The following is an 18,490-nucleotide window of genomic DNA, read 5'->3' on the forward strand; positions in this document are numbered from 1 at the left end:
TATATATATAGTTTTTATTGCCATTTATATTTATTTTTGTATTTCATTTTTGAATGATATTTTTATATCCGTTTTTTTCCCCCATCACTTTTATTTATTTATTTTTAATTTTGACAGCTTTGGTCCTACATCATAATGAAGTCAGCATACGGTGCTTAATAAAAACAAAAGTCGAGCTAATGCTAGCTGGCACTTGCTTTAAAGAAAGAAACGTGAGAACTAAGGTAAAAAAAAATTCTTCTTCTTGGGATGGACACCAAAACGTTTATTAATGCTTTGTCCTTCACTCCCAAAAACGTCTTTATACATTTTTGATTTATTTTATTTTTTTTAATGCTAGAGCATACAGAAGACTTTGATGCTGCTTCTGACCTGAAGAGGTCACTTAAAGCGATGGTAGTTATTAAAAAAAAAAAAAAATGCCAGCAGGTGGCAGCAGAGTATAAGAGATTAGGCAGGTCCATGTTGCAACAAGCTCTTTTTCCCAGTGTTTGCAACAGGTTTGTGAATAATGATGAAGCTTAGCTATATCCTAATGCTAATTGCTGCGAAACAGAAACAGATACAAATATACTTTTTTGTACCTGATGAAAAAAGAAACTCTAACCTTTCTTTTGGTAGGTTCCATGTTTTTATAGCAATAGTACATAATGTTCTGAGGGCCTTGCAAAATCAGTCAAAATCCAGTAAAACAGCCGGGGGTTGCTTCAGCGAAAAAGGCTGGGAGTGAATGAGTTAATAAAAGAGGGAAACTCTCGCAAAAAAGTACACGAGTATCTGTACTTGTACTCAAATACTTTTGCCAATCGTGCTGCTTACACTTGACCATGAGCATGTAGACGTCGATGGTGCAGATGGGTGGCTGCGGCAGACGCTCGCCGCGCTCCAGAAGGGACGCCACCTCGCCGGCCGGGATGCCGTCGTACGGCTTGGACCCGAACGTCATCAGCTCCCACGTGGTCACGCCTGTAGGGGGCGGTGGACTGATTTGATTGACAGGTGGTTGTAACGGGGGTGGCGGCGTAAGGCGATTTACCGTAACTCCAAACGTCGCTCTTGTGAGTGTACGTCCACTGGAGGATGGACTCCAAGGCCATCCACTTGATAGGAACCTGTAGAAACAGGAAGTCGAATTCACAGGTGGGGAAAAGAAGACTGGAAGTATTAGCCGAGCTTAGCATCACACACCTTCCCTCCGTCCGAGTGGTATTCTTTCTCGTCGGCCGTCAGAAGTTTGGCGAGACCGAAGTCCGTGATCTTGACGTGATTGGGCGTTTTCACCAACACGTTCCTGGCCGCCAGATCCCGATGCACCAGGTGGCGCTCTTCCAGGTAGCTCATGCCCTGTCGAAAAGAGTTCCTCCGTCACCCGGGGCTCTGCGGGAAGGCGGCGCGGATACGAGGCTGGCGCGAGCTACCTTGGCGATCTGGACGCACCAGTTGAGCAGCCACTGAGCGCCCACGCGTTCTCGGTGCTGGCGCACGTAGTCCAGCAGGCAGCCGTACGCCATCAGCTGCGTCACCAGCTGCACCGACGACGTCAGGCAGATTCCCAGCAGGCGGCACACGTGCGGGTGGTCCACGCTCGCCATCACGTACGCCTCCTGCCAGCAAAATGGCGTCAAACGCTTGCAAACTGACTTGCTGTTTGTTCCCAATTGTGGCGATTGTCGCCGAGTTATCTTTTTTTGCTATTCATCTATTGTGCAGTTCATCATAATGTCACACGTAATTCCGGGTGGTAAAAAACTCAAATGACACCCAAACTCAGCTGAGGTAGGCGTCAAAGAAGAAGACACCTCCTGGCTAGCTCGCCAAAAAGTGTCGTGGGATTATCTAGTACAGTGGTTCTCAACCTTTTTTCAGTGATGTACCCCCTGTGAAATATTTTTTTTCAACCAAGTACCCCTAAACCAGCACAAAGTATTTCTGATTGAAGAAAAATAAACAAATAAATAAATAAATAAACAAAACCAAGTGCCATTATTGTCTGATTTATTATTAAACTTTGGAACTCTATTTGTATTTATGTGGTCTCTTTAACTATTTGGAAATAAAAAGATATAACTTTAAAAAAAGAATAAATAAATAATTTAATTATAAATAAAGATTTGTGCACATACAGATTATTATCTACATTAAGTGTCATCTTTTGGGATTATAGTAAAGCTCTGTTCTCAAAAAGAAACAATTAACTGAATTTTAAATAAAGTTTTCAAGTTATTGACAGGTGATTCTAGGTGACATATGACAAGTTGGGTCAAACCATTCTGGTATGGGGGAAATGCTGGGTTTTTAGGCGACTGAAATTCAATCGCCTACTCAATATAAAATTCATTTTATGAACTCGTAAATATTTTTTCGAAATATTTACATATACTTTTTAAATATATTTTAAAATCTCATGTACCCAACGGAGTGCCTTCACGTACCCCCAGGGGTACCATTTGAGAACCACTGATCTAGTACATTGTACAGTAAGAAAAACACAAAAGCAGTAGAAGAAGAAAAGGAAGACAAAGTATAAGAAATAAAACTAGAAGTCTTACGTCCAGGATTTCCTTGTTAGCTTTCGGTGACGTGGCCTCTCGGAGAACTTTAATGGCCACCGGGATCTTCACGTCCTCGCCATCGGGGATCCACAGACCCTGAAAGGCGACAACGCTCGCTTACGCCGACTTCTAACATGCTAACGGCTAACCTGCGACGTCACTGCGTCTCACTCTGAAGACGGTTCCGAAGGCTCCGGAGCCCAGAACCCGGATCTTCTTCAGTTCCGTCTCCTTCAGCATCCTCAGCAGAGCCTGGTTGGGGGCCTCGCCGCTGGGCGTTAACGGCTCCACCAGCTGCGCACGCACACACATACATTAAATGTATTTATCACTTAACTCATTCACTTCCAGCAATTTTCACAGAAGCAATCCCGTTAGCTCCCAGCTGTTTTAGTGAATTTTGACTGATTTTGCAAGGCCCACAGAAAATTGTGTTCAACTGCTATAAAAGCATGGAACTTATCAAAAGAAGATTAAAGTCTCGTCTTTCATTAGGAAAAAAAAGTATGTTTCTGTTTCTGTTTTGCAGCAATTAGAAGAGAGCTAAGTTACTAATTTTTCACAAATCTATTTAAAATTGTAAGTAATTTAGCTTTATTCTAGATGGCCCTGGTTGATCTCAATTGCTCTGCTTCCACCTGCTGGCCGTTTGTGTAATAACTACCATTTCTGCAACCGTTCTTTGCAGTTGAGAGGCTGCATCAAAACCTTCTGTATGCTTTAGCATTAAAAAAAAAAAAAAAAAAAAAAAAAAAAAAAAAAAACGTATAAATACGTCTTTGGGACACTTAAAACATAAAAAACGTATTTACACGTTATTGGGAGCAAATGAGTTAACAGGCTGCATGTGGAGCGGCTGGCCATATTTTTGCCCACCACTGTAGTACCTCTCTCTCCTGCAGGAGGCGCCGCATGGTCCTCTTCCTCTTGATTTGGCGCCGCCGCAGTAACACGAAGACGCCGAGCGACAGGATGACCACGAGCAGGAGCCCGCTGACCACGCCAACCGCCAGCGTGGAGTGCCTGGCAGCGCTGAGGTCACAAAACAAACAAAAAAAAAAACATTGAAACTTCTTCCTGTAACAAATGCTGCAAGGTATGTCATCATCACGCTACCCAGAGCATCCCGACAATCCCGGTCCCGTGCACCTGCACACAAACACGCGCGCAAACGTCACGTTTCAAGTCATTGTCGATTTTGTGAACGTGTTTTTGGAAAGTAACTCAAATGAATTCTTGTTCTCACTTACCCCTCAGTGCAGTTTTGGTGGCACGATTGGCAGCGGTCTTCGGCGTCGGCGTATTTCCAGACGGTCATGTCGCCGTCTCCCATCACGCCGTGAGGGCAGCGCGGCACGCAGTGGGGGCCATCTTGGACGTGGGCGCACCGGGAACATTGATCGGGACCCTGCGCGGCACACCACACCGACTTATCCAAACGGGCAAAATGATAATTCTTCTTTTCTTGAAAATAGAACATTTTTTTTTATTAAAGTATTATACATTTGCTTGGAAATGCATACTAAATCAACATTACAACCACCCCCCAAAAAAAACTAAAAAAAAAAAAAAAAAAAAAAAAAGACAAATTGCACATTGTTATGTGCAACTTATTATTTTACAAATATCCAAATTGACTTCAAAACATTTCTGAAAAAAAAATATTGAAAATACAATTTTTTTCCCTCAAAAATCTAAACTTTTTAAATAATAAAAAACTAATAAATAACAAAACAAAAAAAATCTGGGATGCTCAATGTCACTTTTGTTTCAGACCGATATCACTCATGGGTACTCAACTCTTGAGTAGTCACCAAATTCGATATCAAGAACCGATACCAATAACATAAAAAAAAATAAAACAGTGACATATTATTTTAAAGAAATACATATATCCCAATTTAGGATCTTTCCTTAAAATTACATGAAACTAATGTCAATTTTTTATTCTTCTAATTTATTGTTCCTGATCGTAAAACAACCACAAGACGGCAGCCATTACTGATACGTTGAAATCAGGCCTGGTATCGACCCAATATCAGTATCTGGTATCGGTACACGCCCATTGATACTTTGTTTTTCTAAAACTACATTTTTTTGCTTCAAAATGTACAACTTTTTAAAGTTTTTTTTTTAACATACTTTTTTCCCTTAAAAATATACCTTAACCCTTTTCAGAAAAAAATATTTTTTTAATCAGCAAAACATGCATTTTTTCCATACTTTTTTTTCTAAAACTATTTTAGTTTGCTTCAAAATTTACAACTTTTTTCTGCGCAATTGCATTTGAAACGAACACACAACTAATGTAATGCAGCATGGAAGTGTTTCAAAACTTTACGAGCGTGTGACCTCTGCGCGGCAAGTGGGCGCGCCGTCCATGGCGAGACACTCGGGGTGACACTCCACACAGCTGCCGTTCAGCGCCACCTCCCTGGGCTGCCTGCGCACACGCCGACGACATATCGGCAAGGGTAAGCGCGTTTTTTTTTTTTTTTTTTTTTTTGTGATTGCCAGCAGCAAGGTGACGACTGGTCCTACCCGTGCTGCAGGTTGCACGAAGCCACGCAGCGCCCCCTACGGTCAAAGTGCTGGCAGGAGATGCACATGGTGGGCCCGGGCCCCCAGCAGCCATCTTGGGAGCACTGGGGGTCGCACGTGTGGTTCTGCTCTTCTGCAATGACAACCAGTATGAGGCACATCACATTCGTAGTTGTCACATAAAAGGACATCCATAGTTTGTTTAACTCATTCAAACCCATAAACGTGTAAATACGTTTTTTAATACTTTGTCCTTCACTCCCAAAAACGTATTTATGTTTTTTTTAATGTTTCTTTGTGCTAGAGCAGACAGAAGGCTTTGATGCAGCTTCTGACATGAAGAGGTGGCTTAAAGGGATATTGTCTTGACTCATTGAGCCATTTTCAGAAATAAAAAGTTAGTAATTTGTCCAAAATGAATTTAATAACGTCATTATTTTTCATGCACAATTAATACCGTTAAAAACTAATGTTTCCACTTGCTGTCGACTGAAGATGACATCACCTGTGCTGAGGAAGTAGGAAACAACCAATCATGGCTCAGTTAGCTGACCAAACCCAGAAAACAGGTGAGCCATGATTGGTGGTAATCTACTTTGTTAGCACAGGTGAGGTCATCTTTAGTCAACAGCAAGTGGAAAAATTGTTTTTCAAAGGTATTAATTGTACATGAAAAATAATGATGTTATCAAATTCATTCTGGACAAAATATTAACTTTTTACTGCTGAAAATGGCTCAATGAGTCAAGTATCCCTTCAAAGCAATGGTAGTTATTACAAAAAAAGGCCAGCAGGTGGTAGCAGAGTATAAGAGATCAGCCAGGCCATGTTGCAATAAGCTCTTTTTGACAGTGTTTTCACCAGAAATGTGAATATCGATGAAACTATATCCATCCATTTTCTTGACCACTTATTCCGCACAAGGGTCGCAGGGGTGCTGGAGCCTATCCCAGGGTACACCCTGAACTGGTTGCCAGCCAATTGCAGGATGAAACTATATTCTAATGCTAATTGCTGCAAAACGGAAACAGATACAAATATACTTCTTTTTTTTTTGGTATTGAAAGAAGAGACTCTAAACTTTCTTTTGGTAGGTTCCCTGTTCCGTGTTATTCTCTGGGCCTTGCAAAATCAGTTAAAATCCCGTAAAACAGCCGGGAGTGAAGGGGGTTGCTTCAGTGAAAATGGCTGCCGGGAGTGAATGAGTTAAATGTCAGCCCAAAATAACGACATGAACGCACGGCAGAGTTGCGGCGACGCCACGTTTCTCAGGGTGATGGTTTGGTCGGGGGACCGGAAGAGGCGAGTCCACTGGTCGCTACGTGTGTAGCAGAGCTGGGGGTCATCCCTGAGCATCACCCTTCCGGCGCTGACCTCCTTCAGGGAGCGCAGACCCAGCCAGCGAAGGTCGTGGGCCCTCACCACGGCCAGGCTGTGTTGCCTTGACGACGCACGGGGAGAAACGCAACGTCGGATGCGAAACCTGATAGTTGCTGACCTGACTGCACCGGCGTGCTTACGCTCGCGTGGTTCTCCCGCGGATGATCTCCAGGTTCTCAAAGACGGAGAGCGATGTCAGGTTCTCGGGCCACGCCTGGATCAGCAGGAATCCTGGAAAGGTCAAGCTAGCATGCTAACATGTTTTCACGCTCGTCTCCACAGAATCAATTTCAGTGATTACACTCCACAATTACAAAATCGTCGTAATTATAAACAAAAATAAAAGATTATTAAAACGGTATAAAGCCTGAACAAATGAATATATATTAGAGAAAAATCAGATTATTTGTAAATAGAATATTTATTGGTCATTTTTTAACAATTGTCTTTCTTTTTTTCTTTTTTTTTTTTTATTGACTTCCACATATGACTTTTGATTTGTGTCATATTTGATACATCCGGTCACAATGCTTTAAATCCGTACATTTATACCCATCAAAAATTAATAATAAACAGACATATCAGATATATTAGTATATTCAAAAATTAGAAACAACATTTCCCACTATTAGTAAGTATAGGTGTTTCTCCTTGCAAGGTCACTGGCCAAAAGCCATCAGCTTTGCGATACTGCCTTCTAATGGATCATCCATGCAATGCACGTATAAGATCATATACATGAGGGTTTTAATGGGGGGAAAAAAATATACTCATGAAATAGAGGGCTCAAAATGTCTTGTATTTAATATATGTTTGGCATTACTTTGAGTTGTTTAAATTTATATATTTGCATCTTTTTCTATTAAAATGACTAATTTAATAAATCTTATTTGGCCTTCAAAGGAACATGCATAATAATTAGTGTTGCAAAGAAATGTATTTATCTGAATATTTTTTTTACACATTTAATCATTTTCTCGTTTTGTACCAAAAAACCCCCCACAGGATTGTCCTAATCGTGACTTCAATTATTACCAAATTAATCGTGATTAATATTTCCTTCAGAATCGAGCAGCCCTAAATCCGCCACATATGCCGACACCAGATTGGCACAATCCAGTTTATCAGCTACCTGTGATTTCCTTGACGGTACGGAAGTATTCCAGCTTGGCCGGGTCCATGGGCGGGATCTTGTCATGGGCGTCTCTGCACGGACCAATCAGAAGTCGTTAAAGCAGGAAGTGATCTTCCTTCAAGAAGGCTGCGTCCATTGTGCGGCAGAGATGGCAAATCAAGGTCCAGAAAGTAAAAACCCTGCCACGGGAGCTCGTTTACCTGCAGGTTGATGGGCCAAACTGTATTTATACTTTCTGGACCTTGATTTGACACCACTAGAGGTAGTATAAAGTAGAAAGAATGGAACTCTAATCTAAAATCTTGAATGGAAGAAGCCTTTTTAATTAAACTAAAACCTCTTGAACAACAAACAAGAAGTCCAACTGCCTCCATTTAACTTTTTGCAGATGCTAGCAAATGCTAACTGCTAATGCTAACCACTAATGCTAACGGGTGTGCCTGCTCGTTGTTGTGGTTGCGGACGGACCCTTTGAAGGAGGTTTCGATGAGGAAGATGTCGCCGTTGATCTTGGTGCAGTTCTGGAAGGACTCGATGTTGGAGGCGTTGATGGCGATGGTGTTGACGAGAGCGCCCACGCCCACGCCGTCGCACACTGCAAGAGCACAAGTACAACATTGTCCGTGCTCAGGTGTGCTTTTTTTTTTTTTGTGTGTGTGTGTTTGTTTTGCTGCTCGGTACCTTTTGGACAGGCCCCCTCACAAGTGCGACATCGCTGCACGCCGTTGTCATCCACCTCAAACATGCCGGCGCTGCACGTGCGCACGCACGAGCCTCCCGTCACCACGTAGTTGCCTGCACACACACAAATGTTTACAGACTGTATGCGTGCACACTAGGAATGTGATGATATATCGATGTCGTGATATATCGTGATACTTTGTCTCACGATAGATTATCGATACACCTTACGCAAGTATCGGGATATTTATAGTTAATATACAGCCAGTATAACGGCTCCATTGTTTATTACTTATTGAGCAATTACTTGGCAGGCCACTAGGGGGAACGCCTCATAAGAGTGGCGGGGAAATGGATGGAAGTCTTCAGGCGAAGAAGACTCATGAGCTTACTTTTAATTGTAGAAGACATTTATCTGTCCAGCAACTGACTCAGTTTTGCATACCTTTCTATGAAAAATGTGTATTATATCTTCAGTTTTAACATTTTATTAAAACATATTTTATGTTTTGACTTTTTGAAGCACACCATTTCTGAGGAATATTAATATTGATTTAATTGGATTTCATATTTAAGAAATTCTATTTATTTACTTTCGCAATGTTACACAAAAAATTGTGTCACAGTTTCTAAAATGAAACAATTGACTATGTAACTGACTGACATGTTGCATGGCAATAGTGTAAACGGATACTTGAGTCATTGAGCCATTTTCAGCAGTAAAAAGTTAATATTTTGTCGATAAATAATGTGGTAACGTAATTATTTTTCATGTACATTTAATACCTATAAAAAGTAATTTTTCTACTTGCTTTCAACTGACGATTGAAATCACCTGTGCTGAGGAAGTAGGTAACGACCAATGATGGCTCAGTTTACTGAGCCAGTTTACCATTGGTTGTTACCTACTTCCTCAGCAAAGGTGATGTCATCATCAGTCAACAGCAAGTAGAAAAATTACTTTTTAAAGGTATTCATTGTACATAAAAAATAATGATGTTATCAAATTCATTCATCAAATACTAACTTTTTACTGCTGAAAACTGTTCAATGAGTCAAGTATCTATTTAAGAAAGGCACAAATTTGTTGACAGAAAGCGGACTCTGTTAAGATGACATTTGTATTTGTTATTTGTTGTCTTACGTGGACAAGACTTGACGCAGGTGGCGCCGTAGGTGAACTTGGCGTGAGGGTTGCTGATGACTTGATGCGTTTTGAGGTCGTACAGCTTCTCGGGCGGGCACGCGTCTTTGCAGGTGCCGTCGTCGTTGAACAGCCGGCACGCCTGGAGGCGAAAGAGCGGTCGGTCACGCGGCTCCCGAGGCGAGGCGAGGAAACGGCGGCGGTGGGCACTGACCAGGCAGTCGGTGGCCCGCGGGCCACTGCAACCCGCCGCGCAGTGCTCGTTGCAGCAGTCGCTGGGTTTGGGGCCGCGGCACCTTCGGCTGCACTGCTCGGCGCACGACAACTTGGTGACTGCAGCGAGAGCGTCACAACGTAGCAAACATTTTTCTCGACAAAAGTACGACTTACAAAAACGTGCGCGATATACATTTCTGGCAGTGTTCCGGCCCGGCCGCCCAGCATGAGGCGTTGACGCACGTGGGATGGCAGGGCTCGCCTGGAGAAAAGGCGCATAATCAGACAAGTTGGCGGCGATGAAAAGCCGGCGACACGGCGACGTACATTTGCGAGCAAAGTCGTCCCATTTGAAAAGCATGCTGGGATTGCTGCTTTTGTCCACCACGTCCCACCACTGGATGGAGTCCACGTTGCACAGCAAAGGATTGTGACTCATCTTCACTCCTCCTCGAAGGATCTCTGAACGCCGCAATCAACAAGTTTAATCCAAGTTGTGTTCATTTGATCAGCCATTTTGAAATGTAGTCTCAGTTTTAGTCCAGTTTCAATCACGCTTGTTAGGTTTTATCATAATTAGTTAACCTCATCCTGTTTTTATTTGGTCAATTTTAGCCTTTTAGTCCAAGAAAACAAAAACTGCCAAAGTTTGAGTCTAATCATTTTGCGACTGTATATTTTTTGTTAGCAGATAATGTTTTTGATGAAAACCAACTTGATACATAATTAGTACAGTATACCAACAAGTGGCTACTATGGCTACATGCTATGCTATTAGCCAGCGTTAGTTAGCGGTCGGATTAATATTATTGTTGGAACTTTATATATACTAAACTTACTATAATTTACTTTTTTTTCCATGTACATATATGGACCATGTGATATTATGACTCATTCTAACCGCGAGGAAGGAAGTGTGCGAACGCTTGACCTCACCAAGATGGCCGACCAAAACGTGGACAATGCCGAGCCAAAGTTTTACAGTGAAGTTTTAAGGTTCACTTTCGTTTTCGTTGGTGCATTTAAGGGAATTAAGTGGTGATTATAAATATATTTATCGCTTACAGGTTATTAAAATACGAAGCCCCTAAAGTGACATGGGAGAAAAATAAATAAATTAAATAAGTTTATTGTCCGGACAAGAAACGTATTTAATTTTTTTTTCTCTCAGGTCACTTTAGGGGCTCCGTAGGTGAAAAATGTGTGTTGACAAAATTATTTTTGTTTACTTTTCGTTGGCGAAATTAACACTAATTTCTTGTGGACAACGTCTACGTCCACTGTGTAAAAATCTTGATAAAAAAAATAAAAAATACATAAATAAACTTTAAAAAAAAAATTGTTAATTTATTTTTATTTTTTTTTTAAATAAAAAAAATAAAATAAATAACATTAATTCAAAGCATCCAGAATCAGCTCCTCACCTGTTAAGTTGCTGAGCTGCAGCTGCGCGAGTCCGCCCGTATAGTTGAGCGCGGCGGCCGAGTGGTTCCGGTTGTAGTTGGACATGACCAGCAGGGCGTACTTGCCCTCGTAGAGGTTCTGACCTCGGATCAGCTTCAGGTCACGCAGCGGGATGGTCCGGGCCTCATTCATGGCCAGCAGCACGTAGCCGCCCACTTCCTGGATGGACTGGAAGGCAAAAGCCGCATGATGGAGGAGAAGATGTACACTCGCCCACGTTAAAATCGTGCAACGGTGCCCCATACCTGCAGGAAGGAGAGGTTCTGGTGGGCCAGCGTGTACGTGATCTCCAGGTTGTCCAGAACCACCGAGCAGTTGGTGTACATGCGCACCATGTTGTCGTAGTGGTTCTCGGGCGTGCCCAACAGCGTCAGCTGGTTGCTCATCCCCTGACACACTGACGCGCAAACAAAACGGACATCACAAACATCCTCCATCTTGCCTTCAGATAAGAGATGGATTTGTTCTATGACTATGCTCATAACTCAAAACAGGGAACCCCTCTCTGGATTCAGATTGTACTTCTTCGGTTGGCCACCAGAGGGCAGTCAAGTATCTTTTACTAATTTTCTCCCGTTTTTTTTTTTTTTTTTTTTTTTAATCTTGAATTTCTTTTGTCCTGTTGATAAACTTTCAGGCGGATCACACGTGACAACCTCTCCACAATCTCGTGTTGTGCCATAGTGTACTGTCTTTTATACAGTACTGTAGTTGAGTGTAGTTTAAGTAATATTAGGAACGTTAGATACCTGTTTTTGTATTTTTTTCAGACAAGTAGTTACCATTTACATTTAACTAATTCACTGCCAGCCATTTTAGAAAAAGTAAAAATTTTCAATAGCCACATGATATTATGTTCATTAATTATATACAAAGTATAAACTGAATCTGGCAAATGACAGAATAGTCTCTCTCCTTTCTGCCTTATCCCCTTCTTTTATAATCGACAGGAGAAAAATGCAGGATGCACCAAATGCAGCCATTATTCCCATGAACTCTCAAACTGTGTTTATTTTGTATAAAATGGGGAAATGGTGTCATCTACTGGTGGTTGGGCATCAGTAAAGTTGTTTAAAAGTTTGACATTTACAATAGAGCGCATGATCAGATTCTCTCACCCATCTAGCCCTGTTAAAAAAAAAAGTAATTACAAGTATACTTGGCAAAGGCAGTGAATAAGCAAAAACAAAACTGACAGATGATTAAAAAAATAAATAATTGTCATTCAATACATGCATTTTAAAAGAAAATTATATATGGTGATATATAGGTCTCTTTTTGGTGAAGTTCGACATATCAAAAGTACTAGGGGTACCGATACTTGGCATTGGTATCGGTGACATCAAGAGTTGAGTACTAGCAGTGGTTGAGAAAAAGTTGGAGATGCGCTCACAAAAAAAAAAAAAAAAAAAAAAAGTTGGAGATACTTCTTGGGTACTGATTAATGTGAAAGGCATTCACTTCTGAAATTTAAAAAAATTGCTCAGATTTCCTTGAATTATGTTATTATTATCACAAGGAAATCACAATGTCCATCACTGGTACGCTATTTTGAGAACAGGCCCGTGGGCTACTCGTGATCGCACAGTGTTATGTTGTGTAGTTTACATTAGTCTGTAGCGTGATGTGCTTTAGTTTTGTGTATGTCAATAAAGTTTGGGGAATACGACTTTCGATCCGAGTCAAGTGTAGCGCTGTATGTTGTACTTGTGTTATGTAGCGTGTAGTGTGGCATACGTATTGTAGTGGAGTTGTGAGTTTGTTGTGTAGTGAGAGCAAGAGGAAGTGTTTGGGTTGCTGCGTGGCAGGTTGAGCGTGAGGAATGAAATCTTTCTGGATCTTGTGTTGGATCCTCAAAGACAAAGACACGCCCCCACCAAAAAAGCAGAAGCCCCGCCTTAAATGTTTACCCAGAAGAAGCGCGCAAAATAAACAACGTGGTTCCGTGGTACCGACCGGCTGAACTTCGGTCAAGGTTGGATAAACATACGCATCGTACACAAACACACACAAGCACGTACACACTGGTGAAGAATGTCCTTCAGTCTTCTATTTGCCATTTAGCGCAGCGCTAATACTGAATGCTAACCCTTTCACAGAGCGGACAATGCGCGCACGCACGCGCCCAAATTCAGCACGGACGCCGCAGTCATGACAACAAGTCGCTCAGGAATGTGTGTGTGTGTGCGTGTGCGCACGCGTGTTCAATTAGCTGTAACGAGCTAGCCGCTGCTGTCAACAGACTGTCAGTGTCCACTCATGAGTGACATTCATGCCACCTTGACTTTGCCGGTCATGCCACCTGATGACATCATCACATCTAATCGCGTTAAGGCCAAGCTACTCACACGCACAAACAAAAGACAAACTTCCTCACGCATTCATCCGTCCATCGGCCACTCGTGTCACGCTGGACTGGTCACCTGTCAAATGAGTGACGAAAACAAAACTATTTTCAAGGTTGTATGTGTGCGTGTTTTCACAGATTTGTGTGTTATTTGTCTTTTAAAGAAAATACTACTCTATAATTTGCTTTATGAAAAATTTAGAGGTTAAATAGAATGTAAAGAATTTGTTTGCGCATTATGATTTTCTGCTGCAATCCAATTAATTGTGCTGCTCCGCCTGATGTGGCCACCAGGAGGCAGTGCAGACACAAATGAAGAAGAATTAGACTTCTTCTTCTACGACTGCTCAGTTGGCTCCACTGTTTCTATTCAATCATTGTTACTTCTAAAGCCATGACTATCGATGCTAACTGCTAGCATGCTAATGGTACTGTTAGCATTAAGCGGAGGGGTTAGGCAAAACTATGTGTTTTAGATCTTTGTTTTGTTTCCCTTTGTGTTTGAGTAAACTTTAGCTGGGAGAGACAAGTTTGATGAAAGCGAGTTGACTATCACCAGAGCGCTCGTCAAGTCAAAGCAAAAAAAAAAAAAACATCAGAATGACGGCTTGTATCTGGAAAAGCTCGTAAGGTCGGGTCACTAGTAGGGTTGTAACGATAACAGCAATATCGTGACATCGTGATATTAAAGCTGCCACAATACATCGTCGTCATCATGTCAGTATATGCAGTGCATCTGTTAAAAAAAAAAAAAAATCAGGTTGATTTCAACTTGTGCAGTTCTAGTACCCTCTGGTGGCTTTTTTTTTTAGTGCAGTTTAATTTTCACAAGGCATGTTTTGGCCTTTCAATGTTTAAAATCCCTAGATCCCTAGTCACTCGTATCTCAAGGTATAGCCAAAGATACAAGAAGATCTACTAATAAAATTCAACAAATCGACCTGCTGAATTGTTAAGAGTCCACAGAGAAAACTTCAAGGCCAGTTTCGAACCCTGAACCCCTGACTTGTAGGGCAAATGTGGCAACCGCATGCCTGAGCGCCGCGATCCCAAGTTTGACCTTGCCTGCAGCAAAACATCAAACGCGAGCAAACCCACAAAGTCATCGATCGGCACCGTTTGACTAAAGTGCTTTCATTGACTTCCTGATCGCATTTAAAGTGGCTCGCAGGTCACATGTGCGCAAAATGTCACAAAAACAACAACACAACGGCCTTGTGTGCTAATCTCTCACGCGCGCGCGCGCACACACACACGCGCGTGTGGAATGTGTCAGCCAGCTGAAAATATTCACCAGCTTGATTCCCACCCAAACACACGCTTGTTGTGTGTTCCTGCGCACGCAGCGTTAGCATGAATGCTAACACACGATCAGCTAGCCAGTAAAACGCACATTTAAGCATGCTAGCACGCTGCTAATGTTTGGTGCATGTATTGGAGCTGCTCTGATTAACCGCACACTTTGTTCACTTTCGCAACGTCGCACCAGTTCCAACACGTTCGACAACACACACACACACACACACACACACACACTCAGAAAGTGTCTGCACATGTCAATGAGTCTCTCAAGCTACCTGTATGCGCCGTCATGTAAGGCTTTTACGTGCACACGCGTCCCCATCTTTGTTGTGATTTTTATCATTTCTGCCAATTTCCCGTCTTTTTTGCCAAGCACGTCCGACTTCCTGGGTGACCTCAGTTGCCATTGACCTTTGACCTGCGCGCCAGCAGGTTGAACATGTTTAATCCCGACGACCTCCACATTCCCAGAATTCCAACGGCAACGATCCCGCGGGCTGCAAGCGTGACGACGAGGCGCTCGCTCACCTGCCGCCAATGCGCTTCTGACTATGTCGCCATGGGAACCACGTGACTCGGACCATGTCTTTCCATTCACACACACGCACACAATATGTGTGGATATATGTGTATGACAGTCAGATCTATGTCCCGCTTAGTAAAAAGGACGCTTTCTCATTGAGGACTCTTTTGTCCTGTGTGGAAGAAATCAAAGCCTGGATGGCTTTAAATTTCTTGAACTTCAATGAGAAGAAAACAGAAGTTATGGTCTTTGGTCCCAGCGGCTCTTCTCCTCCTGCCGACTTGGGTCCTTTGGCACAATATCTGCAGCCAACAGCCTCAAACCTGGGTGTCAAGATGGACAGTGACTTTAAACTGGACCGGCAAATTGCCGCTGTTGTCAAATCCAGCTTTTTTCATCTTAGACAGCTGGCTAAGGTAAAAAATCTCCTATCTCAGCAGCACTTAGAATTGGTAATCCATGCCTTTGTTACATCTCGGCTGGATTACTGTAATGCGCTTTACTTTGGAATCAGCCAGTCCAACTTGTTTGTCCAAAATGCTGCTGCTCGGCTCCTAACTGGTGGCCGTAAGAGGGAACACATAATCCCTATTCTGGCCTCTCTTCACTGGCTGCCCGTGAAATTGAGAATCCACTTTAAGATTATTCTATTTGTTTTCAAATCTCTCAATGGTCTTGCCCGAGCTCTTGCACCCCTACACAACTGCCCGGGCCCTCAGGTCAGCAGACCAGACTCATTTGCAGGTACCGAGGGCTAAGCGGAGGCTTAGAGGAGATCGAACCTTAGCTATTGCCGGTCCCTCCCTTTGGAACGACCTTCCACTAAATATTAGGCAGCCCCCCTCATTATCCTCTTTTAAAACACGTCTTAAAACACATCTGTATTCTTTGGTTATTGGCGCACCATGAGACTTGTTCTTGGTGTTTTGTGGTGTGTATGAGTTTGATGTTTAGTCTACTTATTTATGTATTTATTTATCTATTTATTCACTACTTATTTATTTACTGATGTAAAATGTATTTACTTGTAAAAAAAACAAAACAAAACAGTATTCGCACTTCAAAATGTTTGCTTCGTTCTTGTTCTCTTCGTTCAGTAGCGCTTTATAAATAAAGTTGAGTTGAGTTGAGTTGAGTTGAGTATTTTCACACACGCAGACGCACACACCAGCCAAGGTCATTCCCACCGCGCAGAAGCTTTTCAAGGCTTGCGAGAAGCCGCTTGGATTTCGCATCCTGGTCCAAGTGGTTGTAGACGGCGCTGCAACATGTTAGCTCCCATCTTCACCCACACTGACAAACATTGAATCAACTGGTCGCCAGCCAATGTCAGGGACAGGCAATTGACTGGTCGCCATTCCTATTGACAAACTAACGTTTTCATGTTCTGGTCTTCTCTGCCTGTTTTGGGGAATGTGGGTTGAGAAAAAAACTGCAAATCTCATTAAATGTAAGATGAATCTCTGAATCCAACACAGAACCTCAAAACTGTGAGGCAACATCAGCTAACGAAACCTCCATCCATCCCATTTCTAGAATGCTTGCGCTCATTAGACTCGCGGGTGCGCTACACTCTATCCTGCGCGCACTTTGGGCGAAAAGATGACTCCATGGTGGACTGGTCAGTCACTAGGGATGTCACGATAAGGGCAATATTGTGATATTAAAACTGTCACAATATCATCGTCGTCATGTTCACAATATTTAAAATGAATACATTTGTTAAAAAAAAAGTCAGGTTGATTTCCATGTGTGGAGTTCTAGCACCCTCTAGTGGCTGGTTTATTAGTGCAATTTAATTTTCATGAGGGATGTTTTGGCCTTCTATATTTAAAATCTATGCTAATTGTCAGATTAAGGGGAACCTAATTTGCTTGTGAAGCGATCAATGTGTGCTTGCATTAGCAAGTAAGTGCCTCAGTATTGTTTTTAGAGATTGTAGGTGGTTTATATGCATTGCTGTTATGTACAAACGCACAATATTGTGCTTTTTTTTTTTTTTTTACAATGTTGTGATCTTTTTTAAATATCGCCAAAGCCCCCACAATATTGTGATAATTATCAGATCGTGACCTTCATATCATGATAATATCGTATCGTGATGTTTGGATATCGTTACATCCCTACTGGTCACCAACCAATGTCAGGCTACGACCAATCACACCCAAGGCTGGACTGGCACAAAAAAAAAAAAAAAAAATACATAGGCCAAAAAACAAACAAAGAAATAAACAAAATCTGTTTCTTGATGATGTTTCGGTTTGCTATCTACATTCGAAATAGATTATGGACCTCTAAATACCTCTAAATTGGGGTAAAATTAGGGATGGGTGATCTTTGCAAAAATAGAATATCGCGATTTTTTAAATTATATTAACAAGAAATACAAATTAAATTACACATAAAATAAGAGATATTGAATAAATGCAGTTATTTGTGAAAATGATCATGTAATAAACACCCTTTGTAAAAAAAAAATCTATAAATTATAAAGCTGCAAACCACCTGAGTACAGCATTGATAAAAGTCACATTTGTGTTTTCAAGTACTGTAGTCTCATCAAAATAGTGAATCTCTTGCACACAATTTGGCTGCTAGTCATGTTTAAATAAAAAAAAAATAAAAAAAAGCAGCATGTAAACAAAGTTTAAAAAAAACTGCTGCTAGTGGGTAAGTAAAAAGCAACTTTTTATAAGCAAAGATGAGAATTTTTTAGCAACCATTGTCGGTGGCGGGTTTTGTCGTTTCCCATGGTCCATGAATGCAACACAAACTTTTTTGTGTGTGTGTGTGTGCTAACGTTAGCATGTTGTTTTCTTGCTTGGTTAGCCTGATCATTTCACAAACGCTACAATATGACTTACGGCTGGACGCTTGTTGGGGAAAAACAAAAAATGCACTTTTGTTTTGCGCCAATATTTCTCTGCAATCTGCGTACATGCAAGGAATGGCGGCGTTGGGGGGTAAAAACGTACGACTTGGCAGCTCGTAACAGCGAACCCATATCATACGGCGTGATTTTGGTGAACGCTTCTGTGACGCTTTGCTGTTTTGGAGGCGCATGCATGCATTGAGCCGTCGTCTCTGCCGTTTCAGGTGACTTAACACGTTCATAGTGTCGCTGTTAACTTGCCTTCACGCACCCCTTGCACAATTTGCATATGATTTACGCCTTGTCTTTGTCATCTGGCGTGAAGCCAAAACA

General features: G+C 41.9%; 1 protein-coding gene across 3 annotated transcripts in view; it reads right to left on the reverse strand.

Annotated features, from left to right (window-relative positions):
- The window catches only part of LOC144008964 (melanoma receptor tyrosine-protein kinase-like), a 33,943-nt gene that overhangs the window by 2,077 nt on the left and 13,376 nt on the right, over window positions 1–18,490 (reverse strand). For all 3 annotated transcript variants that reach the window (XM_077508358.1, XM_077508359.1, XM_077508357.1), the window contains 22 exons: window positions 11,359–11,510; window positions 11,074–11,281; window positions 9,977–10,111; window positions 9,843–9,911; window positions 9,648–9,766; window positions 9,434–9,575; window positions 8,290–8,403; window positions 8,077–8,203; window positions 7,606–7,679; window positions 6,614–6,704; window positions 6,335–6,534; window positions 5,094–5,226; window positions 4,905–4,995; window positions 3,803–3,960; window positions 3,669–3,701; window positions 3,440–3,584; window positions 2,724–2,846; window positions 2,550–2,648; window positions 1,419–1,604; window positions 1,189–1,344; window positions 1,037–1,112; window positions 820–966 (listed from right to left, as the gene is read on the reverse strand). In XM_077508358.1, coding sequence (XP_077364484.1) covers window positions 820–966; window positions 1,037–1,112; window positions 1,189–1,344; window positions 1,419–1,604; window positions 2,550–2,648; window positions 2,724–2,846; window positions 3,440–3,584; window positions 3,669–3,701; window positions 3,803–3,960; window positions 4,905–4,995; window positions 5,094–5,226; window positions 6,335–6,534; window positions 6,614–6,704; window positions 7,606–7,679; window positions 8,077–8,203; window positions 8,290–8,403; window positions 9,434–9,575; window positions 9,648–9,766; window positions 9,843–9,911; window positions 9,977–10,111; window positions 11,074–11,281; window positions 11,359–11,510 — 2,778 coding nt within the window. The remainder of the gene's footprint in view (window positions 1–819; window positions 967–1,036; window positions 1,113–1,188; window positions 1,345–1,418; window positions 1,605–2,549; window positions 2,649–2,723; window positions 2,847–3,439; window positions 3,585–3,668; window positions 3,702–3,802; window positions 3,961–4,904; window positions 4,996–5,093; window positions 5,227–6,334; window positions 6,535–6,613; window positions 6,705–7,605; window positions 7,680–8,076; window positions 8,204–8,289; window positions 8,404–9,433; window positions 9,576–9,647; window positions 9,767–9,842; window positions 9,912–9,976; window positions 10,112–11,073; window positions 11,282–11,358; window positions 11,511–18,490) is intronic.

Source organism: Festucalex cinctus, chromosome 20, assembly GCF_051991245.1.
Source record: "Festucalex cinctus isolate MCC-2025b chromosome 20, RoL_Fcin_1.0, whole genome shotgun sequence".
In the NCBI taxonomy this organism is placed as follows: domain Eukaryota; kingdom Metazoa; phylum Chordata; class Actinopteri; order Syngnathiformes; family Syngnathidae; genus Festucalex; species Festucalex cinctus.